The 23201-nt window shown below is 44.4% G+C and overlaps 1 protein-coding gene across 4 annotated transcripts in view; it reads right to left on the bottom strand.

Annotated features, from left to right (window-relative positions):
• Positions 1-23201, bottom strand: part of ints11 (integrator complex subunit 11) — a 47562-nt gene that overhangs the window by 21054 nt on the left and 3307 nt on the right. For 2 of the 4 annotated variants that reach the window (XM_038821976.1, XM_038821978.1), the window contains exons 2-12: positions 22948-23049; positions 22765-22862; positions 19719-19792; positions 18994-19222; positions 18599-18697; positions 15244-15278; positions 6052-6190; positions 4563-4627; positions 2749-2938; positions 1007-1090; positions 809-898 (exon numbers count right to left, since the gene is read on the bottom strand). In XM_038821976.1, the coding sequence (XP_038677904.1) occupies positions 809-898; positions 1007-1090; positions 2749-2938; positions 4563-4627; positions 6052-6190; positions 15244-15278; positions 18599-18697; positions 18994-19222; positions 19719-19792; positions 22765-22862; positions 22948-22975 (1131 nt within the window). In that variant the 5' untranslated portion in view covers positions 22976-23049. Of the gene's footprint in view, positions 1-808; positions 899-1006; positions 1091-2748; positions 2939-4562; positions 4628-6051; positions 6191-15243; positions 15279-18598; positions 18698-18993; positions 19223-19718; positions 19793-20751; positions 20838-22764; positions 22863-22947; positions 23053-23201 lie in introns of those variants that run through there. The other 2 variants (XM_038821977.1, XM_038821979.1) reach the window with 2 other exon arrangements.

Below are 23201 nucleotides of genomic sequence, written 5' to 3'. Positions count from 1 at the left end.
GAATCTTTGACATCTGTTCGCCGTTCTAAATCCGATGCATCCCGTCAAGTATGGGCTCCACTTTGGCTGACTTGCTTCTGTTGAGCTTTCCAGGAGCTAATTCATCTCATTCCAATCCAATTTAATTCATTTCAAGCTGTTAGTCTGAATCGCTATACTTTGAGGTGTTCTGTATTATTATGATCTTGCCCTCTTTTGCCCACTCAGTGTTATCTCATTGTTGGATTGAATCGGCATTTAAACTAGAGGCTCTGATCTCTCAATTGTCCGATACCAAATCTATTTCGCATTGTTTTGCTTGATTTATGCTGGCGATAACTCTCGTCTGTCTGTACCCGTTTTGCACCATTTTTTCAGTGATTTGTTGCATTTATTGTTTAAAAAAATAGGGAAAGCCTAATAAAAAGTATATTTTAAAAAATAAAGGGAGAAGAATGCAGAGGCATTAACCATTGCCTCTATCGTCTGCAAACGAGACATTAAACCAATACTCCTTCTTTCTTCCAGATTGCATGGATGTTAAAGATCCCAGAGGACAAAGTTCAGGGAGTTCACCAGATGTGGTAATAAATTGCTTCCTCAACTAATACTGCCAGACAACACGGATGAACTGGTCATTCAGCTCACTAGAATTTTGTGGAATCTGGCTTTCAAGTCACTTAACTGCAAAGCAATTCATCTTGCATGAATCAATCTGATAAAGTGCCGATCACAACAGAAGTCATTTGCTTTGGGGCTGGCTACATGCACCACAATAGTCTTTTCTGATTCCTAACAAGTTATTAGTGCAGAGCAAAGGAACACTTACAGTTTGCCTTCCCTCCATTTCGAGTTTCCGCTGGCCACTTAGGATTTTATGTCCCACCGTTCCTTGTACGCAATACCCTGGCATGATGACCTGAGAGAGCAACCAAACATCTTAGAGCCCAGATAATATTTAGTTTGAACTTATAGATGAGAAAAGGTAAATGTTGAAAACTAGGTGTCAATCGACCTGCTCTCTCACCATATTTTTATCATTGCCCGCCCATTTCCTGAAAATTTGGAGGGACTGCCCAGCATGAAGCATGCCTGGTGTAGCAAAGACAACCTTGGAGGGGGGAGAAAAAAAAAAAATCAACCTTTATTATGACTGACTTGTGCAAATATTATGGTACAAACCTTTTACATTTTAATTTGAGTCAAACAGAGAACAGTTGTGAGGATAATTAAATCTAATGACTGAACAAATCAAAATGCCAAAGAGAGCAAAAGGAAAATAGATAGCAATTAAGGACAGGCAAACATTTCTAATACAGTCAATTCAAACAATTATGAGAATCTCCATAAATACAAATGGTCAACACCAATCCAGAAACTTAAAGCACAACTTCTGGCTCATTCCAATTTTTATTTTTGTTGGGGTGAACTACAAGGTGCTGAAAATAAATTAGGGAAGATTTTGCCAGTTCTAATTCAGGATTGGACACTTTTGCCCAAAGCTCCACATTGGATTTTGTATAAATTTTAACATCCAGAAGAGTTTTATGAGTCTGATTTTCTTTCCAAAACCGTAACTCTACATTTGTGAATTCCCAAGTACTAATACCCTGCTACCAGTGATGTAAATAACTCAGCTGCTTGATCAATAAGTGTTAGGTTTGGTCTAGTCAGTGTTAGGTTTGGTCTAGTCAGTGTTAGGTTTGGTCTAGTCAGTGTTAGGTTTGGTCTAGTCAGTGTTAGGTTTGGTCTAGTCAGTGTTAGGTTTGGTCTAGTCAGTGTTAGGTTTGGTCTAGTCTGTTGGTTAATCTATTAAGATGGTGGCTGAATCACTCCAATTGGCTTCTGTGCCACCAGGCCAGAGTGCGAGAACACAACCAGTGTTCCTGTGCCTGACCGCTATCCAGTAACCCCTAATGGAGTGAAATACGTTGTCCTTGGGAGAGTACAGGGATTAGTTTGACAGTCTGCGCTTTATAGTTGAATAGTCTGACAGTGTTCACAGAAAAGAGTCCTTACTCTGATGAGCTGTCAGCACCCATGGAAGTATATCTTTATTGTAACTGACTCAAGAGGATGGAGAAATAAATAAAGGTGTCTGGTTTGGATCAGATTTGTTCAAGTAAACTGGAGCTAAACTAGATAGACAGAGCTGGGAATTATATGACTTTGTAGCACACAAAAGCTACCTGGTCCATTGCATCAGGAAGACGTGGCAGTTCACTTAACATTCTTTCACTCTTTTGCCATACCCTTGAAAATTTTCCATCTCCAAATATTTAACAACTTCCCGTTTACAGCAGTTATGGTGCTTCTCTCGCCTTCTGAGAGTACTCAACTTCTCGCACAAAATGATTTTGCCGTCATTATTTTGGTCATGATGTTAAATGAAGCCTTTCCAACTAAATGTCCAGTGATAGTAGAATCACTGCATTTATACTACTTTCCTTTAATCTAATCAGAATTTTTAACATCTGTCAAATCCTCCCTCCCTGTAATCTGAAAAGGGTCCCAGTTTCTCTAATCGCTGTTTGCAACTGAACTTTCTCACCCCATAACATCTTAACTAATACCTTCTGTACCATTTGGGGTTCAACCATATCTCATGACTTAAAGGCACTTATAGGCTTTCAGTTCAAAATATGAATGTAGTCTATTTTTAAAACGTTCATAACTCAAAGGAAATAGTACAGAACTCGAAATTTCTGTACACAACTCAATGATTTGAAACAGATCAAAACAACAAGCTACCATATGACAGCAACATACCATTGGTCCAGGGTTGTCGGCATAGGTCCTGTCAAATGGTTTGATATGTTTGAACTCAAACATGTTCCGCTGCACAAATGTCTTCCGGATTTTCTGATTGGTCCATGTAATGAATAATTTATAATAATGGTTAGCTTTTTCTGTCAGTCCAGTTGAGAAGTAAATGGGTGCCTTTAAGTTCATTCTCTCCCTGAAAGTAGACGTGACAATCAAACGCTGAAACCGTCTTCTTATTGGCTAACGGGTGATTTAGCTGGAGCAAATTAAAGTGGGTAAGTCGGAAAGTGAAATAAACTAAGGGAAGGAAGGACCAGATGGCAAATAAAATTGTTTAAGAGAAATAAAGAGAGGGGAAGAAAGACTGGATGGAGAGATGGAGAGAAGAAAGGCAAAACAGTGAAGTAAACATTCTTCTACAATTGTCATTTAAAAAATTGTCCCGACAAGTCCAAAACCTGAAGAAACAAGACACTATATTTGCATTAGTTAATTAGCAGGGTCGGAGATGTTGACTGTCGGTAATTAATAACTATCAAATTGTTAAAAGGGTACTTATATTATTAATTACGAGCTCCAAATATCCGAAGTGGTCTTAGTCCACATCTGCTGTGCAGATACAGCACCTGCATGGTATTCAAAGCTGTTTAATGGTGAGGCAGGGAGACAGTTGATGTTTACACCAAGTGATGCATCTTGATTTGTAATTTTTTTCGATATTCAAATTTAACCACACACATGCCTCGCTCCTGAAGTTGCTGTACTACTCTCGCAAAAATAATGGGAAGGCATTACCCTCACCATTAGTTTGATAGTACATCTGGTCCGTTGTGCTTTAATGGCCAAATGTTGTGCTAACGAATGTACAATATATTACATAATACAACTACTCTGTGCAGTCAGTGCTACGGAAAAGTACAAAAAAATCCCATGCAAAAAATAAGTGCTGGGGTGGGAGGAACTGACAAGAAGCAGGCAGTGGAGAAACTTATAAGTCATAGTTGGTTTGTGGGTGACAGGAGACACAAAAACCAGACCTGGGTGGGAACGAGCGACCTGAAGTTTGTGATTTGGAGGTGCTCAGTGCATCTGGTCTTCTCTGCATGGAATGGGGTAGGGACAGAGGAAGATGGTGTCAATAGGTTGAGGCATGGAAGATTTGGGTACTCATCGGTGGGAGGTCTGGTGTGCTGAGGTTTCTTCCTATTTTGTAAATTACTGTTGAACATCTTTTGCAGCTTTATATTTACTGTTTCTCACATTTTCAGGAAATTACGCATGTGAACATCGAGAAATGGTGAAGGTGGATTGGGGGGGGTTCCAGAAATAGGCTGAGTGAGGTTTGGATCAGCTGAAGTTTAAAGGGGTGGGATGCCAACCAGGACAGCACTGGAATAGTGTCTGAAAGTGGCAAAGGCAGAGAGAAGGGTTTGTCAGCAGCTGAGCTGAGTAAAGGGGCAGAGACAGGTGACTTAATGGAGGTAAAGTGGGTTAATCTTTGCTATTGAATGGACCGCAGTTAAGAGTTGAGCTTGGGGTCAGATAGGACACTGAATATGAAAACAGTCTGGATCAACCTAAAGCAATGGTCAAGGAAGGGGCAATGGAATTGGTCGGGGAAGACAATGGAGGCGAGTCTCCCCCGGCACACAGAGATTTCAGAATTTTTTCAGAATTTTTGTGAAGTTGTGTAGCAAATGCTGACCCGAATCTTTCACCCTCCGTCACTAATATCCACCCACCATCTTTCTACCCTCATGGAAAATAATCTTCATCATCTTTAGGCATCTTATTTCTTTGAAAGCTGACAAAATTACCAGAAGGTTTCCAGTAGGATGCAAAGCTCCTGGGCTCGTCCAAGGGCAAAGACAGGAATCAACACCTATTAAAATGAAAGTTGGTCAAAAATGTATTTGTCACAGCACTTGACATCTGGTTAAAAATTCTAAACAGCTATTTAAAAGAAAACACAGTACTACATTCATTCTTTGGGGTTCCATTATTGTCTAGTGAGTAAAGATGCTGTTGGGTGTAGCACCAAGTCATTCAGACCATAGGGTCTCAGTTTTGCTTGTACATCAATGCTTAGAGTTAGCTGATCTGTCAACCTGCTGCTGTTAGTCTCAGTGATTGGTGGGGGGCCGACATTCACTCCCTTGTTTAACCTATTTTGACTTTCAAGCTCAGGTCACAAAACTAGAGAACTATTACTAGCACATTAAAAACTTTACATTGCTCACACTTCCCATTACCAAAAAAGCCACACTGATAATAGAAATTGTAGTGCCAGCACAGGATGCTATGCTCACCACATGATGAACACGAGTAGGCAGAGTGCATTTTGAATGTGGACATCGGCAGTTCTCATAGGTGTATATACAAAATTGGGAACTATGTATAACTTTAAAATGGTGGGGGACAGCACAGTGGTTAGCACTGCTGCCTCTTGGCACTGAGGACCCGGTTCGATCCCAGCCCCGGGTCACTGTCCGTGTGGAGTTTGCATATTCTCCCTGTGTCGGCGTGGGTCGCACTCCCACAACACAAAGATGTGCAAGGTAGGTGGATTGGCCATGCTAAACTGCCCCTTCATTGGAAAAAGAGAATCGGGTAAAATACGAAATGGTGAAGTAACCATATCTACACATCCTGGTCCAAATATCCTTCTCCCACCCACCTTCCATCAGAAGATTGCACAAAGTCCATGAAGGCCTGCCTTCTCAACCTTGCTCCTCGGCGAAAGTGTGGTGACTCTCAGGTTAAATCAGCACCAGTCAGTTCTCAAAGGGGAGAGCAGCCTGTGGTCCTCGGGGACTAACTAACACACTTAGTCTTGATTAGCTCTGAGCAAATCCATGAGAATTTGATGGATATACGTTCAACTCTGAACCTTTTCATTCTTTCTTTCCTTACTAACCGCCTTTCATTTGGCCTGCCATCAAATCTAGGAGCATGGATACTGGTTGCCCTCTTGGGCTCAAGGCAGTACATCATAGCAGTGTCCACAGGTTATCAGCCTGCTGAGGATATCCCAGAGGAGTTTACTTTGTCTTTATCAAACACTGGCTCACAGCTCCAACTGGGGTCACTTGATGCAGGGCGCAGAGGGCCGGTACAGCATTAAGACCATGATCAATTGATTCAACACACACCAGGCATTGAGCCTGGAGACTACAATAAGGTTCAAACCAGCCATCAGCAGAGCTTACATGAATGTCAAATGAAATGTTGAAAGAAAATAGTGGGGAGTTGTCAGGAAACACATTTAATTTTCACCTTTTTCAGAGTACAATACTTGTGTCATACCTTTCCACCCCTTTCTATTGCATCATGCACTTTTTTCAGAAAGTCTCTTTCTCGGCAACGCTTCGAGTCTCGGATTGTGGTGGCATACGTAGACTCTGAGATAAATAAATCAGGGCGGCACTTGTCAATCCAAGCAGCTCTGAAACAAGGATAGATGAGTCAGGGTCTGATAACTTGCTTTAATTCCTCAAAAAACAGAGAATCATTGAATGTTACTGAAACAGCTTGTTCAGCCCATTAACTCTAGACTGGTGTTTTCCTCTACATGACCCACAGTCGATTTTACAGTACAGGAGGCCATTTGGCCCACTGTGCCCGTGCTGTCTCTTTGCAAGACCTATTCAATTAGTCCTATTTCCTTACTCTTTCCCCACAGCTCTGCAATCCCACCTTCCCATTATTTTTTTTTAAATAAGCATGTTATTGAGTATTTTTTGGTTTTACAACAACAGAATAAATATACATAGTCTATAAACATAGTGCAAAAAAAGCCTGCTACCTCCCTTGCAGGTCCCACCTTTATTAACCCCCTACTCTAAACTAAACCCCCCCCCCCGGTCTGCTGACATTAATTTTCCGCAAAGACGTCAACGAACGGTTGCCACCTCCGGGCGAACCGTAACAGTGACCGTCTCAAGGCGAACTTAATTTTCTCCAGACAGAGAAAGCCTGCCATGTCAGTAAGCTAGGTCTCCGACTTCGGGGGCTTTGAGTCCCTCCAAGCTAATAGTATCCGTCTCCGGGCTACCAGGGAAGCAAAGGCCAGAACGTCTGCCTCTTTCTCCTCCTGGATTCCTGGATCTTCCAACACCCCGAAACTCGCCACCTCCGGACTCGGTGCCACCCCTGTTTTTAACACCGTGAACATGACGTCTGCAAACCCCTGCCAGAATCCTCTGAGCTTTGGGCATGTCCAGAACATATGAACATGGTTCGCTGCCCCCCCCCCCCCCCCCCCCCCCCCCCCCCTGTCTTCGACACCAAAGAACCTGCTCATCCGGGCCACTGTCATGTGGGCCCAGTGAACGACCTTGAACTGTATCAGGCTGAGCCTGGCACATGTTGTGGATGCGTTGATTCTACTCAACGCATCCGGCCAGAGACCATCCTCTATCTCTCCTCCTAACTCCTCCTCCCATTTGTGTTTCAGCTCCTCAGTCTGCGTGTCCTCTGACCCCATGAGCTCCTTATAAATATCGGAGACCTTCCCTTCTCCCACCTTCACTCTGGAAACTACCCTATCTTGAACCCCTTTGGTGGTAGGAGTGGGAAGGTTGAGACCTGTCTACTGCAGGTACACAAATTTGTTTCCCCTCGCCAATCCGAATTTCTTTTCCAGCTCCCTCAAGCTAGGAAAGCTCCCTTCTATAAACATATTCCCTATCCTCTCAATTCCTGCCCTCTGCCATCTCCGAAACCCCCCGTCCATCTTTCCCGGGGCAAACCGGTGATTATTACAGATTGGGGACCAGACCGATGCTCCCTCCACTCTCACATGCTTCCTCCATTGCCCCCAGACTCTCAGGGCTGCCACCACCACGGGGCTGGTGGAGTACCGTGCCGGTGGGAACGGCAGAGGCGCCATTATCAGCGCCCCCAAACTGGTGCCCTAACGTGAAGCTGCCTCCATACGCACCCATGCCGACCCTCCCCCCACCACCCACTTCCAGATCATGGCTATATTCGCTGCCCAATAATAGTTACTGAAGTTTGGCAGCGCCAGCCTGCCCTCTCCCCAGCTCCGCTCAATCATCCCCTTCTTTACTCGCGGGGTCTTGCTCGCCCGTACAAACATTGTTATCCCGTTTAAAGAAGGAGCGCGGAATAAAGATGGGGAGACACTGGAACACAAACAGGAATCTCGGAAGGACCGTCATCTTCACCGTCTGGACCCTCCCAGCTAGTGACAGCGAGAGCGCATCCCACCTCCGAAAATAGTCCTTCATTTGGTCCACCGGACAGGCAGATTAAGTTTGTGTAACCGTTCCCATTCCTGCGCCACTTTGATGCCTAGATACCCAAAACTTCCCCCTACCACTCTAAACGGCAGTTCCCCCAACCGGCTCTCCTGTCCCCTTGCCTAGATCACAAACATCTCGCTTTTCCCCATATTCAGTTTGCACCCCGAGAACCGGCCAAATTCCCCCAGAATCCTCATGATTTCTTCCATCCCCCCCCACTGGGTCTGACACATACAGGAGCAGGTCGTCTGCGTAAAGTGAGACTCTGTGTTCCACCCCCCCCCCCCCCCCCCCCCCCCCCCCCCCCGACCAACCCCTTCCAGCCCCTTGAGTCTCTCAGCGCAATTGCCAGCGGCTCTATAGCTAGCGCGAACAACAGTGGGGAGAGGGGGCAACCCTGCCTCGTCCCCCGGTGTAGCCTAAAATAGTACAATGTTGTCCTATTCGTCCGTACACTTGCCACAGGAGCCTGACCCAGTAAATAAAGCCCCGTCCAAATCCGAACTGTCCCAGGACCTCCCACAAATATTCCCATTCTACTCGATCAAAAGCCTTCTCTGCATCCATTGCGACCACTACCTCCACCTCCCTACCTTCTGGGGGCACCATGATCAACGTCTTACATTGGACACCAACTGCCTTCCCTTGACAAACCCCGTCTGGTCCTCCTCAATCACATCCGGAACACAATCTTCAATCCTAGAGGACAACATTTTGGCCAGCGGTTTGGCGTCCACATTCAATAGGGATATCGGCCTGTAGGACCCACACAGCTCCGGATCCTTATCCCGCTTCAGAATCAGCGAGATTGTGGCCTGTGACATCGTCAGCAGAACATTTTTCCCCCTCCTCCCCCTAGTAACAGCACTGAATAAATCAACCCGTTGATAAGTCTAACATCTGTTCACCCCCCACTACGCTTCCATAAGCTAGCCTGCCCAGCTATCTGGATATCTGTGGAATCTCACCACCATTGCCCTCGGGAGGTCTCCCATTCACAGCTTCGCTCTGTGAGCCCTGTCCACCTCCAAGGGTCGGGAATGCCCCATCCCCCAGCAGCTTCCTGAACATGCCCGCTATGTGTGCCCCAGCGTCCGCTCCTTCGGACCCCTCCGGGAGCCCAACGATGCTCAGGCTCTGCCGGCGGGACCTGTTCTCTAGACCTCCACCTTCTCCAGGAGCCTTTTCTGCTGGTCTCTTAACATCCCCACCTCCAACTCCACCGCTGTTTGATGTTCCTCCTGGTCAGCCAGCGCCTTCTCTACTTTCTGGATCGCATGATCTTGGGCATCCAATCTAAGTTCCAGCCCCGAAATTGCTTCTTTAATCGTATCCAAGCAGTCCTGCTTCTGCTTGGCGAAGCCTTCCTGGATAATTGCAACAACTGCTCCATTGACAACTGGGTTGACAAACCAGAGGTCCGGTCCTCTGACATGCTGTCTCCTGCTGCAGCTTTAGCCCAAGCCTTCTGTCTTTCTTCTTCTGCCTTTACGAGCACTTCAATGGTAGCCCCCGGGATGTTGATAATGGTGGATTCAGTGATGGTCATGCTATTGAATGTCAAGGTGGTGATGGTTTGATTCTCGCTTATTGGAAATGATCATCCTGGCACTTGTGTGGCACAAATGTTACTTGCTACTTGTCAGCTTAAGCCAGGATATTGTCCATGTCTTGTTGCATTTTCACAGGGACTGCTTCAGTGTCTGAGGTGTCATGAATGGTGCTGAACATTGTACAATCATCAGCGAACATCCCCATATCTGACAATGTGATGGAAGCAAGATCATTGATGAAGCAGTTGAAGATGGTTGGGCCTAGGACACTACCCTGAGGAACTCCTGCAGTGATATCTCAAGACTAAGATGACTGGCCTCCAACAACCATCTTCCTTTATGCTAGTTTATGACTCCAACCAGTGGAGAATTTTCCTTGAATCACATTGACTCCAGTTTTGTTACGGCTCCTTGATGCCTTACGTGATCAAATGCTGCCTTGATGTCAAGGGCAGTCATTCTCACCTCACTTCTGAAGTTCAGCTATCTTGTCCACGTTTGAACCAAGGTTGTAATGACGTCAGGATCAGAAAGATCCTGGTGGAACCCAAATCAAGTGTCTGTGAGCAGGTTATCAAGTGTCGCTTGATAGCATTGATGATGACTTCTTCTATAACTTTACTGATGATTGAGTGTAAACTAATAGGTCTGTAATTGGCCAGGTTGGAATTGTCCTCCTTTGTGTGTTCGGGACCAACCTGGACAATTTTCCATATTGCCGGGTAGATGCCAGTGTTGTAGCTGTACTGGAACAGGTTGGCCAGGGGCGCGGCAAGTTCTGGAGCCCAAGTCTTCAATACTATTGCCAATGAATGTCAGGGCCCATAGACTTTGCAGGATCCAGTGCCTTCAGTCGTTTCTTAATATGACGTGGAGTGAATCAAATTGGCTGAAGACTGGCATCTGCGATGCTGGAGACCTCTGGAGGAGACAGAGATGGATCATCACTCAACATTTCCGGTTGAATATTACTGCAAATGCTTCAACCTCGTCTTTTGCACTGATGTGCTGGGCCCCTCCATCATTGAGGATGGGAATAGTTCTGGAACCTCCTCCTCCAGAGAGTTGTTTAATTGTCTACCACCTTTCACAACTGCGAGTTGTTTAATTGTCCACCACCTTTCACAACTGGATGTGGCAGTACTAAAATACGTAGATCTCATCAGTTGGCTGCCGGATCGCTTAGCTTTGTCTATCCCTTGCTGCTTATGTTGTTTGGCATGCAAGTAGTACTGTGTTGTAGTTTCACCAGGTTGATACCCCATTTTCAGTATGCCTGGTGTTGCTCCTAGCATACCTTCCTGTGCTCTTCATTAAACCAGGATTGATCCCCTGGCTTGGTCGTAATGGTAGAGTGGGAGATATGCTGGACCATGAGGTTACAGATTGCGGTCGAGTACAATTCTGCTGCTGCACATGGCCCAGTCTTGAGTTGCTGGATCTGTTCTGAATCTATCCCGTTTAGCATGATGGTAGCGCGACACAACACAATGGAGGATATCCTCAATGTGAAGGTGGGACTTCTGCGGTGGTCACTTCTACGGATAACACCATGGACAGATGCATCTGCAGCAGGCAAGTTGGTGAGGATGAGAATGCTTTTCCCTCTTGTTGGTTCTTTCACCACTTGTCACAGACCCACTCTAGCATGTCATTTTGGACACGGACAGCTTGGTCAGTAGTGGTGCAACTGAGCCACTCTTGATGATGGAAAGGGGCTGTTTAGCTCACTGGGCTAAATCGCTGGCTTTGAAAGCAGACCCAGGCAAGCCAGCAGCACGGTTCGATTCCCGTAACAGCCTCCCCGAACGGGCGCCGGAATGTGGCGACTAGGGGCTTTTCACAGTAACTTCATTTGAAGCCTACTCGTGACAATAAGCGATTTTCATTTTCATATTGAAGTCCCCTACCCAGAGTACATTCTGTGCTCTTGCTAAGTGGTGTTCAACATGGAGGAGTGCTGCTTTATCAGCTGAGGATGGATGGTATGGTAATCAGCAAGAGGTTTCCTTGCCCGTGTTTGATCTGAAGACTTCATGGGGTTTGGTGTTGATGTTGAGGAGTCCCAGGTCATCTCCCTCCCTACTGCTGGGATGGTGATAGTGGTGTTTGGGATGTTATCTGTAATGTATGATTCCTTGAATATGACTCGTCTGCGAGACAGCTTTCCCAATTTTGGCACAAGCCCCCATATGTTAGTAAGGAGGACTTTGCAGGGTCGACCGGGCTGGGTTTGCCGCTGTCATTTCCAGTGCCTAGTTCGATGCCGGGTGGTCTGTCCGGTTACTTTTCTTTTTAATGACTTTGTAGCAGTTTGAAACAACTGGCTTGCTGGGCCATATCAGGGGGCATTTAAGAGTCAACCACATTGCTGTGTTTCTGGAATTACATGTAGGTCAGCATTAGTTAACCAGCTGGGATTTTTACAACAATGTTTCCATGGTCATCATTTAATTCCAGATATTTATTGGATTCAATTTCTACCAACTATGATGGTGGGATTCGAACCCAGGTCCTCAGAGTATTACCCTGGGTCTCTGGATAATCAGTCCAGTGACGATATCCACTATACCACCACCTCCACCTGTATTTTTAATATGCCTTTCTTTAAAGAAATATTTAATTTGTTGCTTCAGTTTCAGTTTGCATATGCGCCCCGAAAGAATCATCGGTATTCTATTGAGTAAGACGTGTTATACTGTACTTGCCAGAAGAGTCCAGTAACAGCAAGAGATTTTCTAAATAACAACAAATCACAAGTGAAGTATCAAAATGTTTGGAATTACCTAAAAAGTTTTAATTAATTAATTTAAAATTAGGGGTCATCCTTAGAGAACAGAGATGATGATGAGAATTATTTTTTTTCTCAAGAGGGTTGTGCAACTTTGTAACTCTGCCTCAGAAGGTAGTGGAAGTGGGGTCACTGAATATTTATACGGTGGAGGTAGATAGATTCTTGTTTGGCAATGGAAATCAAAGGTTATCAGGGGTAGATGAGAATGTGGAACTCAAACACAAACCCATCGACCCTGATCTTATTGAATGGCGGAGCAGGTTCGAGGAGCTACTTCTGCTCTTATTTCGTATCTTTATTGAAAATGAAAATCAAATTTGGATGAAGAAAAACTCAATCTCTCTCACTGGCTATCTTGCTTGAGCTGAAATTAAATAACTGGTAAACATAATCCATCTCCAGGCTTGTGAAACAGAGCATAGTTTAAACTGTGTAATTCCATTCGCTGGGGCGCATGGGTTTCGGATCCAGCTAATGAATTTTGCATGCAAATCAGAAGCAATATTGCGCCAACATGAAGAGGGGGCAACTGGCTGGAAAACAAGTACCCTTTGGGCTGCAGATGACCAAAAAGGTTGAGAAATGACAAAATCCATGATGTGAGCGAACAGCCAAACTCTGTTGTGCCCCGTTTCTAACTCCAAACTGTTTTGAATAGGAATCTAAATGGAATCTATCCCATTTATGTAGAAGAGTTGATCACATAAAACCTTTAGCGACTGTGCATGTGCAATCTTGGGCACACATTGTTTTAAAGGTAATTTCAGGCCACAGACTGGAGAAAGTCCATAACTGCACAACTGGTTTTAAGGGCAGGTTGAGTCTTCCGCATCCGTGACCGTGAAGAAAGGCTGGCTAAGCCAGAAGCATGTTTTTATATTTAATGCTCGTGGCTCCGGTTAAGGAGACGAGCAAAACCTCTTCAGGTCCTCCAGCAGCAGAAACACAAACTCTTTTTCATTCTGCAATGCTGTCGAATTTAGGTCTGCTAACAGTGGCAGTAAAGTAAAAGGGGCGTAAGATCCATATCCAGAATGTAGGCTTATGTACCCCTGAAAAGTCACAAACCACACAATTTGTACAGTGCAGAAGGATGCCAATTCGGCCCATTGTGCCTCTCTGAATGAGCCATTTCTTTAGTGCCATTCTCCCACCTTCTCCTCAGAACACTAATTTCAGAGAACAGTCTAATACACTTTTGAATGCTTCAGTTGAACCTGCCGCTACCACACTCTGTGGCAAACCATTTCAGCCCTTCACTACTTACTGGATGAAAAAGATTTCCCTCGTATCACTTTTACAAATTACCTTCAGTCTGTGCCCTCTCATTCTCGATCCTTGCAGGAGTGGGAACAGTTTCTCCCGGTCTACTGTGTCCAGACCCCGCGTCAAATCCCCTCTATGTTCGTTTCGCCTAAGAAATTAGTCCCAACTTCTCCAACCTATCTTCATAACTGAAGTTTCTCAGTTCTGAAACCATTCTTGTGAATCTTTACTGCACTCTCTCCAATGCCTTCGCATCTTTACTCAAGTGCGGTGCCCAGAACAGGCTACAATTGTGTGTGCTAGTGAGACACTTTGTGGATGCTAGTGGTATTACATGTTGCATCATAAATACTTGCAATAAAATAAAAAAATACATTGAATGGTAAACACTGGCCTGAAATTTCTTTGACGGCATAAGCGGAAGTTTATGTCACAATTTACACCGATTAGGCGGTTTCTGTCCAACTCAACAGCTTTGAGAGTAAAAACCACCATAAAGAAGCAGAAATCACTGTAAGTGGGCCTTAAAAAGTCTTGCACAACCTGAGCATTTTCATTCTTTAATATTCATACTTGAAGAATGACAATGTTTAAATACATTTGGGGACAGCACGGTGGCGCAGTGGGTTAGCCCTGCAGCCTCACGGCGCCGAGGTCCCAGGTTCGATCCTGGCTCTGGGTCACTGTCCGTGTGGACTTTGCACATTCTCCCCGTGTTTGCGTGGGTTTCGCCCCCACAACGCAAAGATGTGCAGGGTACGTGGATTGGCCACGCTAAATTGCCCCTTAATTGGAAAAAAATAATTGGATACTCTATATTTATTTTAAAAAATACAATCAAAGCTTTCCACTTTTTAATGTTAGTCAGTTGTCCGATATATGTGTCCAAGGATCCAAATTATACAGTGCAAGTTACAGTTTGGAGAATTTTTGAAGTGCCACAGGTGGAGAGTTTGACTCTGTGCCAAGCGCTGCCAGCACTCAGCAATCTAAGTGGAAAATGATGGATGCGGGAATTCAGCATCCAACCCTCTCACAGAGAAAGCAAACTTCATCTGCGCTAAATGATGGGCTCGGGAGGTTGAAATCAGAGGATAAAGGCTGGGTAAAACTAATTTCAGGAGTCTCCAAAGGTACGGCAGATTTCATAGAATTTACAGTGCAGAAGGAGGCCATTCAGCCCATCGAGTCTACACCGGCCCCTGAAAGAGCACCCTACCTAAGCCCATACCTCCACTCTATCCCCGTAACCCAGCAACCCCACCTAACTTTTGAGACTACAGGACAATTTAGCATGGCCAATTCAATTCACCTAACCTGCACATCTTTGGCCTGTGGGAGGAAACCGGAGCACCCAGAGGAAACCCACGCAGACACAGGGAGAACGTGCAGACTCCGCACACCCAAGCCGGGAATCGAACCCGGGTCCCTGGTGCTATGAAGCAACAGTGCTAACCACTGCGCTACCGTGCCGCCCCTTTTGTAGCCTTATTTTATATCAATTACTCAGTGTCAAGAAGTAGCAATATTGTAACACTCTGAACAATTCACCGGCAAATTGTAATTGAAGAAAATATGTTTAAGGGCACAACAAGAATAAGACAATGCATAAACTCACCCGAGATGTCGATCTGGTGTCATGTTGTAATCACCCTGCAAATATGTAAACCAAAATAAACACAATCAGAGATGTAAAAGCCAACTTGTAAAGGAAATTCAAGTAGATACTAATGTTTTGTTGGTGAGATTTGTCTCAGCATCCTTTATAATAATAATAATAGCTTATTGTCATGAGTAGGCTTCAATTAAGTTACTGTAAAAAAAACCCTAGTCGCCACATTCCGCCACCTGTTCGGGGAGGCCGGTACGGGAATTGAACCCGCCCTGCTGGCCTTGTTCTGCATTACAAGCCAGCTGTTTAGCCCACTGTGCTAAACTAGCCCCACAATTTAAATAAATTGAAGATCCAGTGCTTCCAGGCAAGTTTCAGTGGATCATGATAAATGACCTCAGCACCTTTTGGGCTAGACTGCAGCTGCTTCATCAATGACCTCCTTCCAACTTAAGGTCACAAGCTGGGATGTTTGCTGATTATTGTCCAGTTTCATTCACAACTCCTCAGATGCTGAAGCAGAACATGACTGCATGCAGCAAGACCTGGACAACATTCAATCTTGAACAAGCAGCAAGTAACATTTTCATCACACAAATGCCAAGGAAGCACCACTTCCAACAAGTTATAATCTAACTATCTCTCCTTGACAATCAACGGCATTACCATCGCTGAATTCCCCCGCCATTATCCTTGACCAGAAATGTGACTGGACCAGCCTTGTAAGGACCATAACTCCAAGAGGTCAGAAACTGGGAATCTGTGCTGAGTAACTCACTTCCTGCCTCCCCTAAGCCTTTCCACCTGCTAATTGTGTATTAATGGTGATTCATTGTATGCAGTTGATGAGCATTAAACGGGGTTCAAGAGACACATACAAACTGTGGTTGAGTTATGAGGTGTATACTTGTAATGTTTCACTCTGTAAATAAATGTAAAACTGAGTAAAGATTGTCTCCAGCATTATCCTTCACCAGATGGCTTTGAGAATTAAACACCACCATATAGAAGGCACAAGTCAGGAGTGTGAGGGATTGCTCTCCACTTGTCCGGATGAGTATAGATCCAGCAACACAGAAGACACTTGATATCGTCCAAGACAAAGCAGCCTGCTTGACTGGAACCCCATCTACCACCTTAAACATTCACTCACTCTACCACTGAAGTATATACAGTAGCAGCAGTGTGTACCATCGACAGGATGCATTGCAGCAGTTTGTCAAGCCTCCTTCAATAGCTCCAAACTCTTAACTTCTACCATTGAGCAGGACAAGGGCAGCACATACAAGTTCTCTGCCAAACCACACACCATCCTGATTTGGAACTATATCACCGTTTCCTTCACTGATGCTGGGGCAAAATCCTGAAACTCTCTCTCTAACAGTACTGTGGGTGTACCTACTCCGCATGGACTGCCGTGGTCCAAAAAGGCAGCTCATCACCACTTCTCAAGGGCAATTGGCTTTGGAGAGTGCAGCTTTGGATTACCCGAATGATACTGACATCCAAATGCTAAATTATGAGAAGAAATTGTGCAACATCGGGAACTCCCTGGAATTTAAGATGTGATGTTACGTATTGACTCAAAGGTGGTAGAAATTTGGAACTCTTCTGCAAATGGCAATTGATGCTGGGTCTGCTGCCAATTTAAAATCTGGGATCGATATTTACCAAAGCTATTTGAACTTGTGGAGCAGGGAATATATAGGACGTGACTTAATGGAAAAGTTTCTCAAGGGATCAGGGGTTATGTGGAGAAGGCAGGAGAATGGGAATGAGAAAAATATCAGCAAAGATTGAATGGCGGAGCAGACTTGATGGGCCGAGTGGCCTAATTCTGCTCCTATGTCTTATGGCCCTATAATTAGAAATTGACAAGAAATGCTGGCCTAGCCAGCAACACCACATCCCATGAATGAATGGGGGGAAAAGTAGACAAGAATATCCAGCATAAGTTCCATCCTAAATTTGTATCTGGTGACCCTTGTTGGAAAATGTGAATGTGTAAATGGGCAAGGATACTTGGTTGTGATGCCCTCCCCCATGATTCGATCATTTTTCATTGTTCTCAGTGTAAGTTTGCATATGAACAATACTGCAGATTGCGACTATTAATAGAACCATAGTCCAGAATCAGCAGCTTCAGTAAAGGTGAAAATAAAATTAACAGGATAAAAGCAGTATAAATGTGATCAGTATACAGCATATCACTGCATAAAAACACAAGAACAATAGAATTTAGAGGAGAAGGCCACTCAGCCCTCGAGACAGCTCCGCCATTCAATAAGCTCATAGCTGCTCTAACTGCGGCCTCAACTCCACTTTCCTGCTCCCGTAACCCTTGACTTGCTTGTTAATCAGAAATCTAACCCAGCCCTGAATACATTCAATTACCCAGTCTCCTTTGGTCTTTTCCCTAAGAATTCCACAAATGACCCAGAGAGAAAAATAACATTCTCCTCATCTCAGTCTTAAATGGGAAACCCTTAATTTTTAAACTGTATCCCCGAGTTCTGGACTTCCCCACAAGGGGAAACATCCACTCAGCATGCACCCTGTCAAGTCTCCTTAAGATCTTATATGTTCACCACTTATTCTTCTAAACTCCAATGGATACTGGCCTGACCTGATCAATCTTTCTTCATATGATACCCCTTCATCCCAGGAGTCAGTGGAGTGAACCTTCTCTGAACTGCTTCTAATGCAATTATATCCTTTCTTAAATAAGGAGATCAAAATTACACACCACTCCAGATGCACACCCTTTACCAGCTGTAGCAACACTTCCCGATTTACTTGATTCCTCTTGCAATGAAAGCCAACATTCCATTTGCCTTCCTAATCACTCACTGTACCTGCATACTAACATTTTGTGATTCATGTAGCAGGGCACCCAGATCCTTCTGTATCAGAGAATTCTGCAATCTCTCTCTATTCAAATAATATGCTGCTTTTCTATCTGTCCTGCCGAAAGTTCACATTTTCCCATATGATTCTCTCTCTGCCAAATTTTTGCCCATTCACTTAACCTATCTATATCCCTATACATTCCCATCCATCTCTGTGTCACCGGCAAATTAACCTACCATACATTCAGTCGCTTTATCTAAGTCATTGATATAAATTGTACATCAATGTAGACTTCTCCCAAGTGTATCTCTCGCTATGATTATCACCGTGGATTAAATAAACAGTTCAGTGCATTGAAGCATTGGACTATCTCTTGTGATTGTCCACATCCAATAGGGCACAGCTCGTAAAAATCAATATCCAATCAGAATGGTTAGTCCTGAAGCAATTGTTTAGCATTACATCCTTGTAGTAATGAATGGTGCTGTGCTTGGGGCTTGTTCATACTCACGGTATACACCACTGATTCGGAGCCCACCCGGATTTGAACCATGGCTGCACCTAGCACATGTCCAGCATAATATGCTTTAATTTCGAGTTCATCATCAACCTGGAAGATCATTCCAAAATACAAATTGATTATTTTCTAATTCAGACAGTTCTCACAACTCTGTTTTCAGCATGGGCCCTGGGTATGGCGGCAGGCAGTATAGATGAACGGTCAGTGAATCAGTCTGTACTGCAAACAAGGGGTAGCTGAGTAGAACAAACGAAAGTCCAATCTAAGATGCCATAAGCCTGGAGATCAAAGATTTAGATGTTATCTACATATCCTGTGTATCTGCTCTTCTAGCGCAAGTTAATATTTTGAACTTTTTAAACAAATGTAGCCAACACGTTGCTTACCTGTACAGTTTGATGCAAATGAACAGCTACAACTTTCTTCATGCAGTCTTTGATCATCTGAGAAGTAAAGAAGTTTGTCTCTCCTTTCTTATCAACTGTAATCTTGCGATAATCTTCTAGAAGGATTGGGCAAATGGCTTTTGTAGGGTGGGTCATGTATATGGGACCGTCATAGCCAATCATCTCACTCATATAAGGAAGGGCACCACAGTGATCCAGGTGGAAATGACTAAGAAGAGTACAGATTGTATTGTTACACATGACAGCAAGGGTACATTTCCAGACATGTTGGAAAATGTAGGATTAACTTTACAAAATGCTTGATTTTGAGAGCTCAAGGCTAGGACATCATTGACTCACCTATCACCTACATTGCTGAAGAATCCCTTTTAAATTTATTTAGTCTCTTCATTATATATACAATGATTGGAGGGTGTTGTTACAGGCCATAAGTAAAAAGCAGAATGTGTACGGAACGGAAGTCCATTGCAGCGCACAAAAATAACCCTTACATTTTCAAAATAATAGCAAAACTGACATTAAACCTTTGGGGACTAAAATCATTATTGTGACAGCAAAATACTGCAGATACTGGAAATCTGAAATGAAAGCAGAGAATGCTGGAAACACTCAGCAGGTCCAGCAGTGAACAAAATTCAACACAAACACCACAGCCAAAAGCAAGATCTCCACTAACAAGGGTAGCTCATGAGAGTAATATTTACCTGATGATAACACAATCAAGAAATTCTGTCAGCCTTCCATTTTGAGTTATATAAGAGAAATCAGGAAAGCGTCTCTGGAATAACAAGAAGAAGCAATAAATCACAAACAACTAGACAGTGCTGTAGAAACCAGGAAAGTTCTGGTTCAACTCCCAGTTTGTGCTGCTACTGCAGCTGGGGAACAATTGGCAAGCTTACAGGCAGAAAGGAGGCAATTTGGCCCATCATATTGTGCTGTCATTTTACTAATGTCACTGTCCTCACCCCTCCAAATTGTCTTCTATCTTCCTCTGCCCCAAAGATTTATCCAAGCTCGTGTTAAAAGATGCAAAAGAGTCTTCTAGCCTGTTGTACGTCCCAGCAACCTTCCGGATGAAGACATTTCCTTTGACCTTTCTGCTTATCCTTTCGGGGAAAATGAGAGGGCTTCTGTGTTTAATCGTTACACAGAAATGTGTGCTGAAAGGGTAAGTGGGAAAATGGTGCGTGAAGACAGGAATCAGGCTCATCTGTTCTACCCATCGTGATTAAGCACCCTCCCTACAATCATGGAGGGTAGTGTTATTATTTAAATGCTCTGAGCAAAAGATCCTTGCCCAGTGGGCCTGCACTATTGGAAATCTAGGCACGGTCATGCCTTACGGTAGCATTGCCTTTGGGCAGCACGGTAGCATTGTGGATAGCACAATGGCTTCACAGCTCCAGGGTCCCAGGTTCGATTCCGGCTTGGGTCACTGTCTGTGCGGAGTCTGCACATCCTCCCTGTGTGTGCGTGGGTTTCTTCCGGGTGCTCCGGTTTCCTCCCACAGTCCAAAAGATGTGCAGGTTAGGTGGATTGGCCATGATAAATTGCCCTTAGTGTCCAAAATTGCCCTTAGTGTTGGGTGGGGTTACTGGGTTGTGGGGATAGGGTGGAGGTGTTGACCTTGGGTAGGGTGCTCTTTCCAAGAGCCGGTGCAGACTCGATGGGCCGAATGGCCTCCTTCTGCACTGTAAATTCTATGATAACTATGATTATTGTCCAGCCGTTTACTTAAAAGCACCACATTCGCCTGAACTTCGGCCAAGTGCTCAGAAAGGGAGAGACTTCCTATTGGAAGAACAAAGTCATTAAATCACCTGGGGTAGTAGATCATCAGAGGACATCCAGTCGCAAGAAGAGGTGATTGAATAAAGAAAAAGGAGGAAAGAAATTACTTCGAGGTTCGTGTGCATTTGTAAGCACATTAGAATCTCACCCAGGGACGAAGTGCGATCCCACCCACGGATTAAGTGGTTTTTACGAGCAGCACGGAAGCATAGTGGTTAGCACTGTACTTCACAGTACCAGGATCCTAGGTTCGATTCCCGGCTTGGGTCACTGTCTGTGTGGAGTCTGCACGTTCTCCCTGTGTCTGCGTGGGTTTCCTCCGGGTGCTCCGGTTTCCTCCCACAAGTCCCGAAAGATGTGCTGTTCGGTAATATGGACAATCTGAATTCGCCCTCTGTATACCCAAACAGGTGCTGGAATGTGGCGTCTAGGGGCTTTTCACAATAACTACATTGCAGTGTTAATGTAATGCCTACTTGTGACAATAAAGATTATTAATATTAAAATGTTCCCTAACTATTGTCCCCAGCTGTGGAAAGGGAAAAATAAAAAATTATTGTAGCAAGCAGTTCTTGTACTGAAATTTCTGATTCTGCTCGTGATGTAGTCATGACTCTCAGTTCATTTACAACATGGCAAGTACAATCTGTAAGCAATGGGTTCAATTTAAATGCTAATCCTGAAGTCTGCACTTTTCATTTGCAGTTACAGCACGAACCACTGCTGCATATACTTATTATTTCTCTGCCATCTTTAATTCCACCGATAGTTTTATAGAAATTTCAGGGAGACACAGGGAGAACGTGCAGACTCCACACAGACAGTGACCCAAGTCGGGAATCGAACCTGGGATCAGGGATTGAACTTGCATGTCACATAAACTATACATATTCAAGAGACCGGTTCAGACGGTCACAATGTGTGGAGTTGAAGTTGAACAAAAAAATCTTATTCCACCTTAGAAATAGAAGCTATTCACAAATAATCAAGCTTGGTAGTTTCCCTGACCTATATATTCCACAAATAGCTGACACACATACACTAGGGTGGCCCCAGGTTTGATCGTCTGTCTAAGCTAAGATTGCTGATCTGAGCTGGAAGACAGTTGTGCAAGAACCCAAATCTGCCTGATTTCATCCCATGTTCAAAGACAAGGGGGCAACAACATCATCCGCACCCCTTACATACAAAGACAGAGAGGTTGTACTTGTGGGGAGTTTGGAAATTACTATAGAAGTTTGGGCATGATGGGAATGGAGGGATACGGGGGGGGGGGGGGGGGGGGGGGGGGGAGGAGCTTTTGAGGTTTCATACTCCTGTTCCTAACTTTTGTGTTCTGACACTCTACCTAAGCCTATCAGAACATAAAGGCCAGTGAACTGACACTAAGGGTCTTTTCTCGGCCGCAGTGTTAATCACTGTCAGCACAGCAGGTTGGATGCTGGTTAACTGTCCCTAGTTAGGGCAGCACGGTGGCCTAGTGGTTAGCACAACCGCCTCACGGCGCTGAGGTCCCAGGTTCGATCCCGGCTCTGGGTCACTGTCCGTGTGGAGTTTGCACATTCTCCCCGTGTCTGTGTGGGTTTCGCCCCCACAACCCAAAAATGTGCAGAGTAGGTGGATTGGCCACACTAAATTGCCCCTTAATTGGAAAAAATAATTGGGTAATCTAAATTTATTAAAAAAAAACAAAAACAACTGTCCCTAGTTATGGAGATGCTCTGTCTCTAATGATATGGGATGCCTCAAGCTGGAGGAGGCTGGGAGCCCTGCAACACCTCTTCTGGTGGAGCAGCGGCCCAAGAATTACTGGGCCCATGTCTTTAGAGGAAGCATGAAGACACAAAAACTGACAAATAAGCTGTATGAATCCAGGTTGTGAAATTCCATTATTTAATCATTCTTCAGCCGGTGCTTTTTCAAATTTTCCACTGTTCAATAATTTCATGTACTTACATCATCATTATATCCCATGTGCATTCCACAATCCAGCATCACGTTTTTCCCACCAATTGAGACCAGGATACAGCTGCGACCCACATCTTGGCCAGCCCCTGGAAAAGCAAGGACTCGTCATTTTGTAAATTCATCATGCAAAGGATTGCATCTATTAAATTGGCTCAATGTCTGCCTTCTTACCCAAAGGTGTGACTTTTATTTCCGGCATTTGAAACCAGATGTCTCTGCACCAAGATCGCACCGATGAAATCAGTCACTCATCTTAAATTCAGCAAAGCAGATCTGCTAAGTTTAAAACACATCATGAGAGACCACTTGGTTCAGCTGTTTGCTGTCTTCTATGTACACATAGGAAGGGGAGGGGAGAGGAGGATGTCTGTGTATCAGATGGAGAGGGAAAAGGAGTATATCAGTGTGCCTTGAAGTCTGGAGGA

This window comes from Scyliorhinus canicula, chromosome 16 (assembly GCF_902713615.1).
Source record: "Scyliorhinus canicula chromosome 16, sScyCan1.1, whole genome shotgun sequence".
NCBI classification, from domain to species: domain Eukaryota; kingdom Metazoa; phylum Chordata; class Chondrichthyes; order Carcharhiniformes; family Scyliorhinidae; genus Scyliorhinus; species Scyliorhinus canicula.
This window is presented reverse-complemented; position numbering and strand designations above follow the sequence as displayed.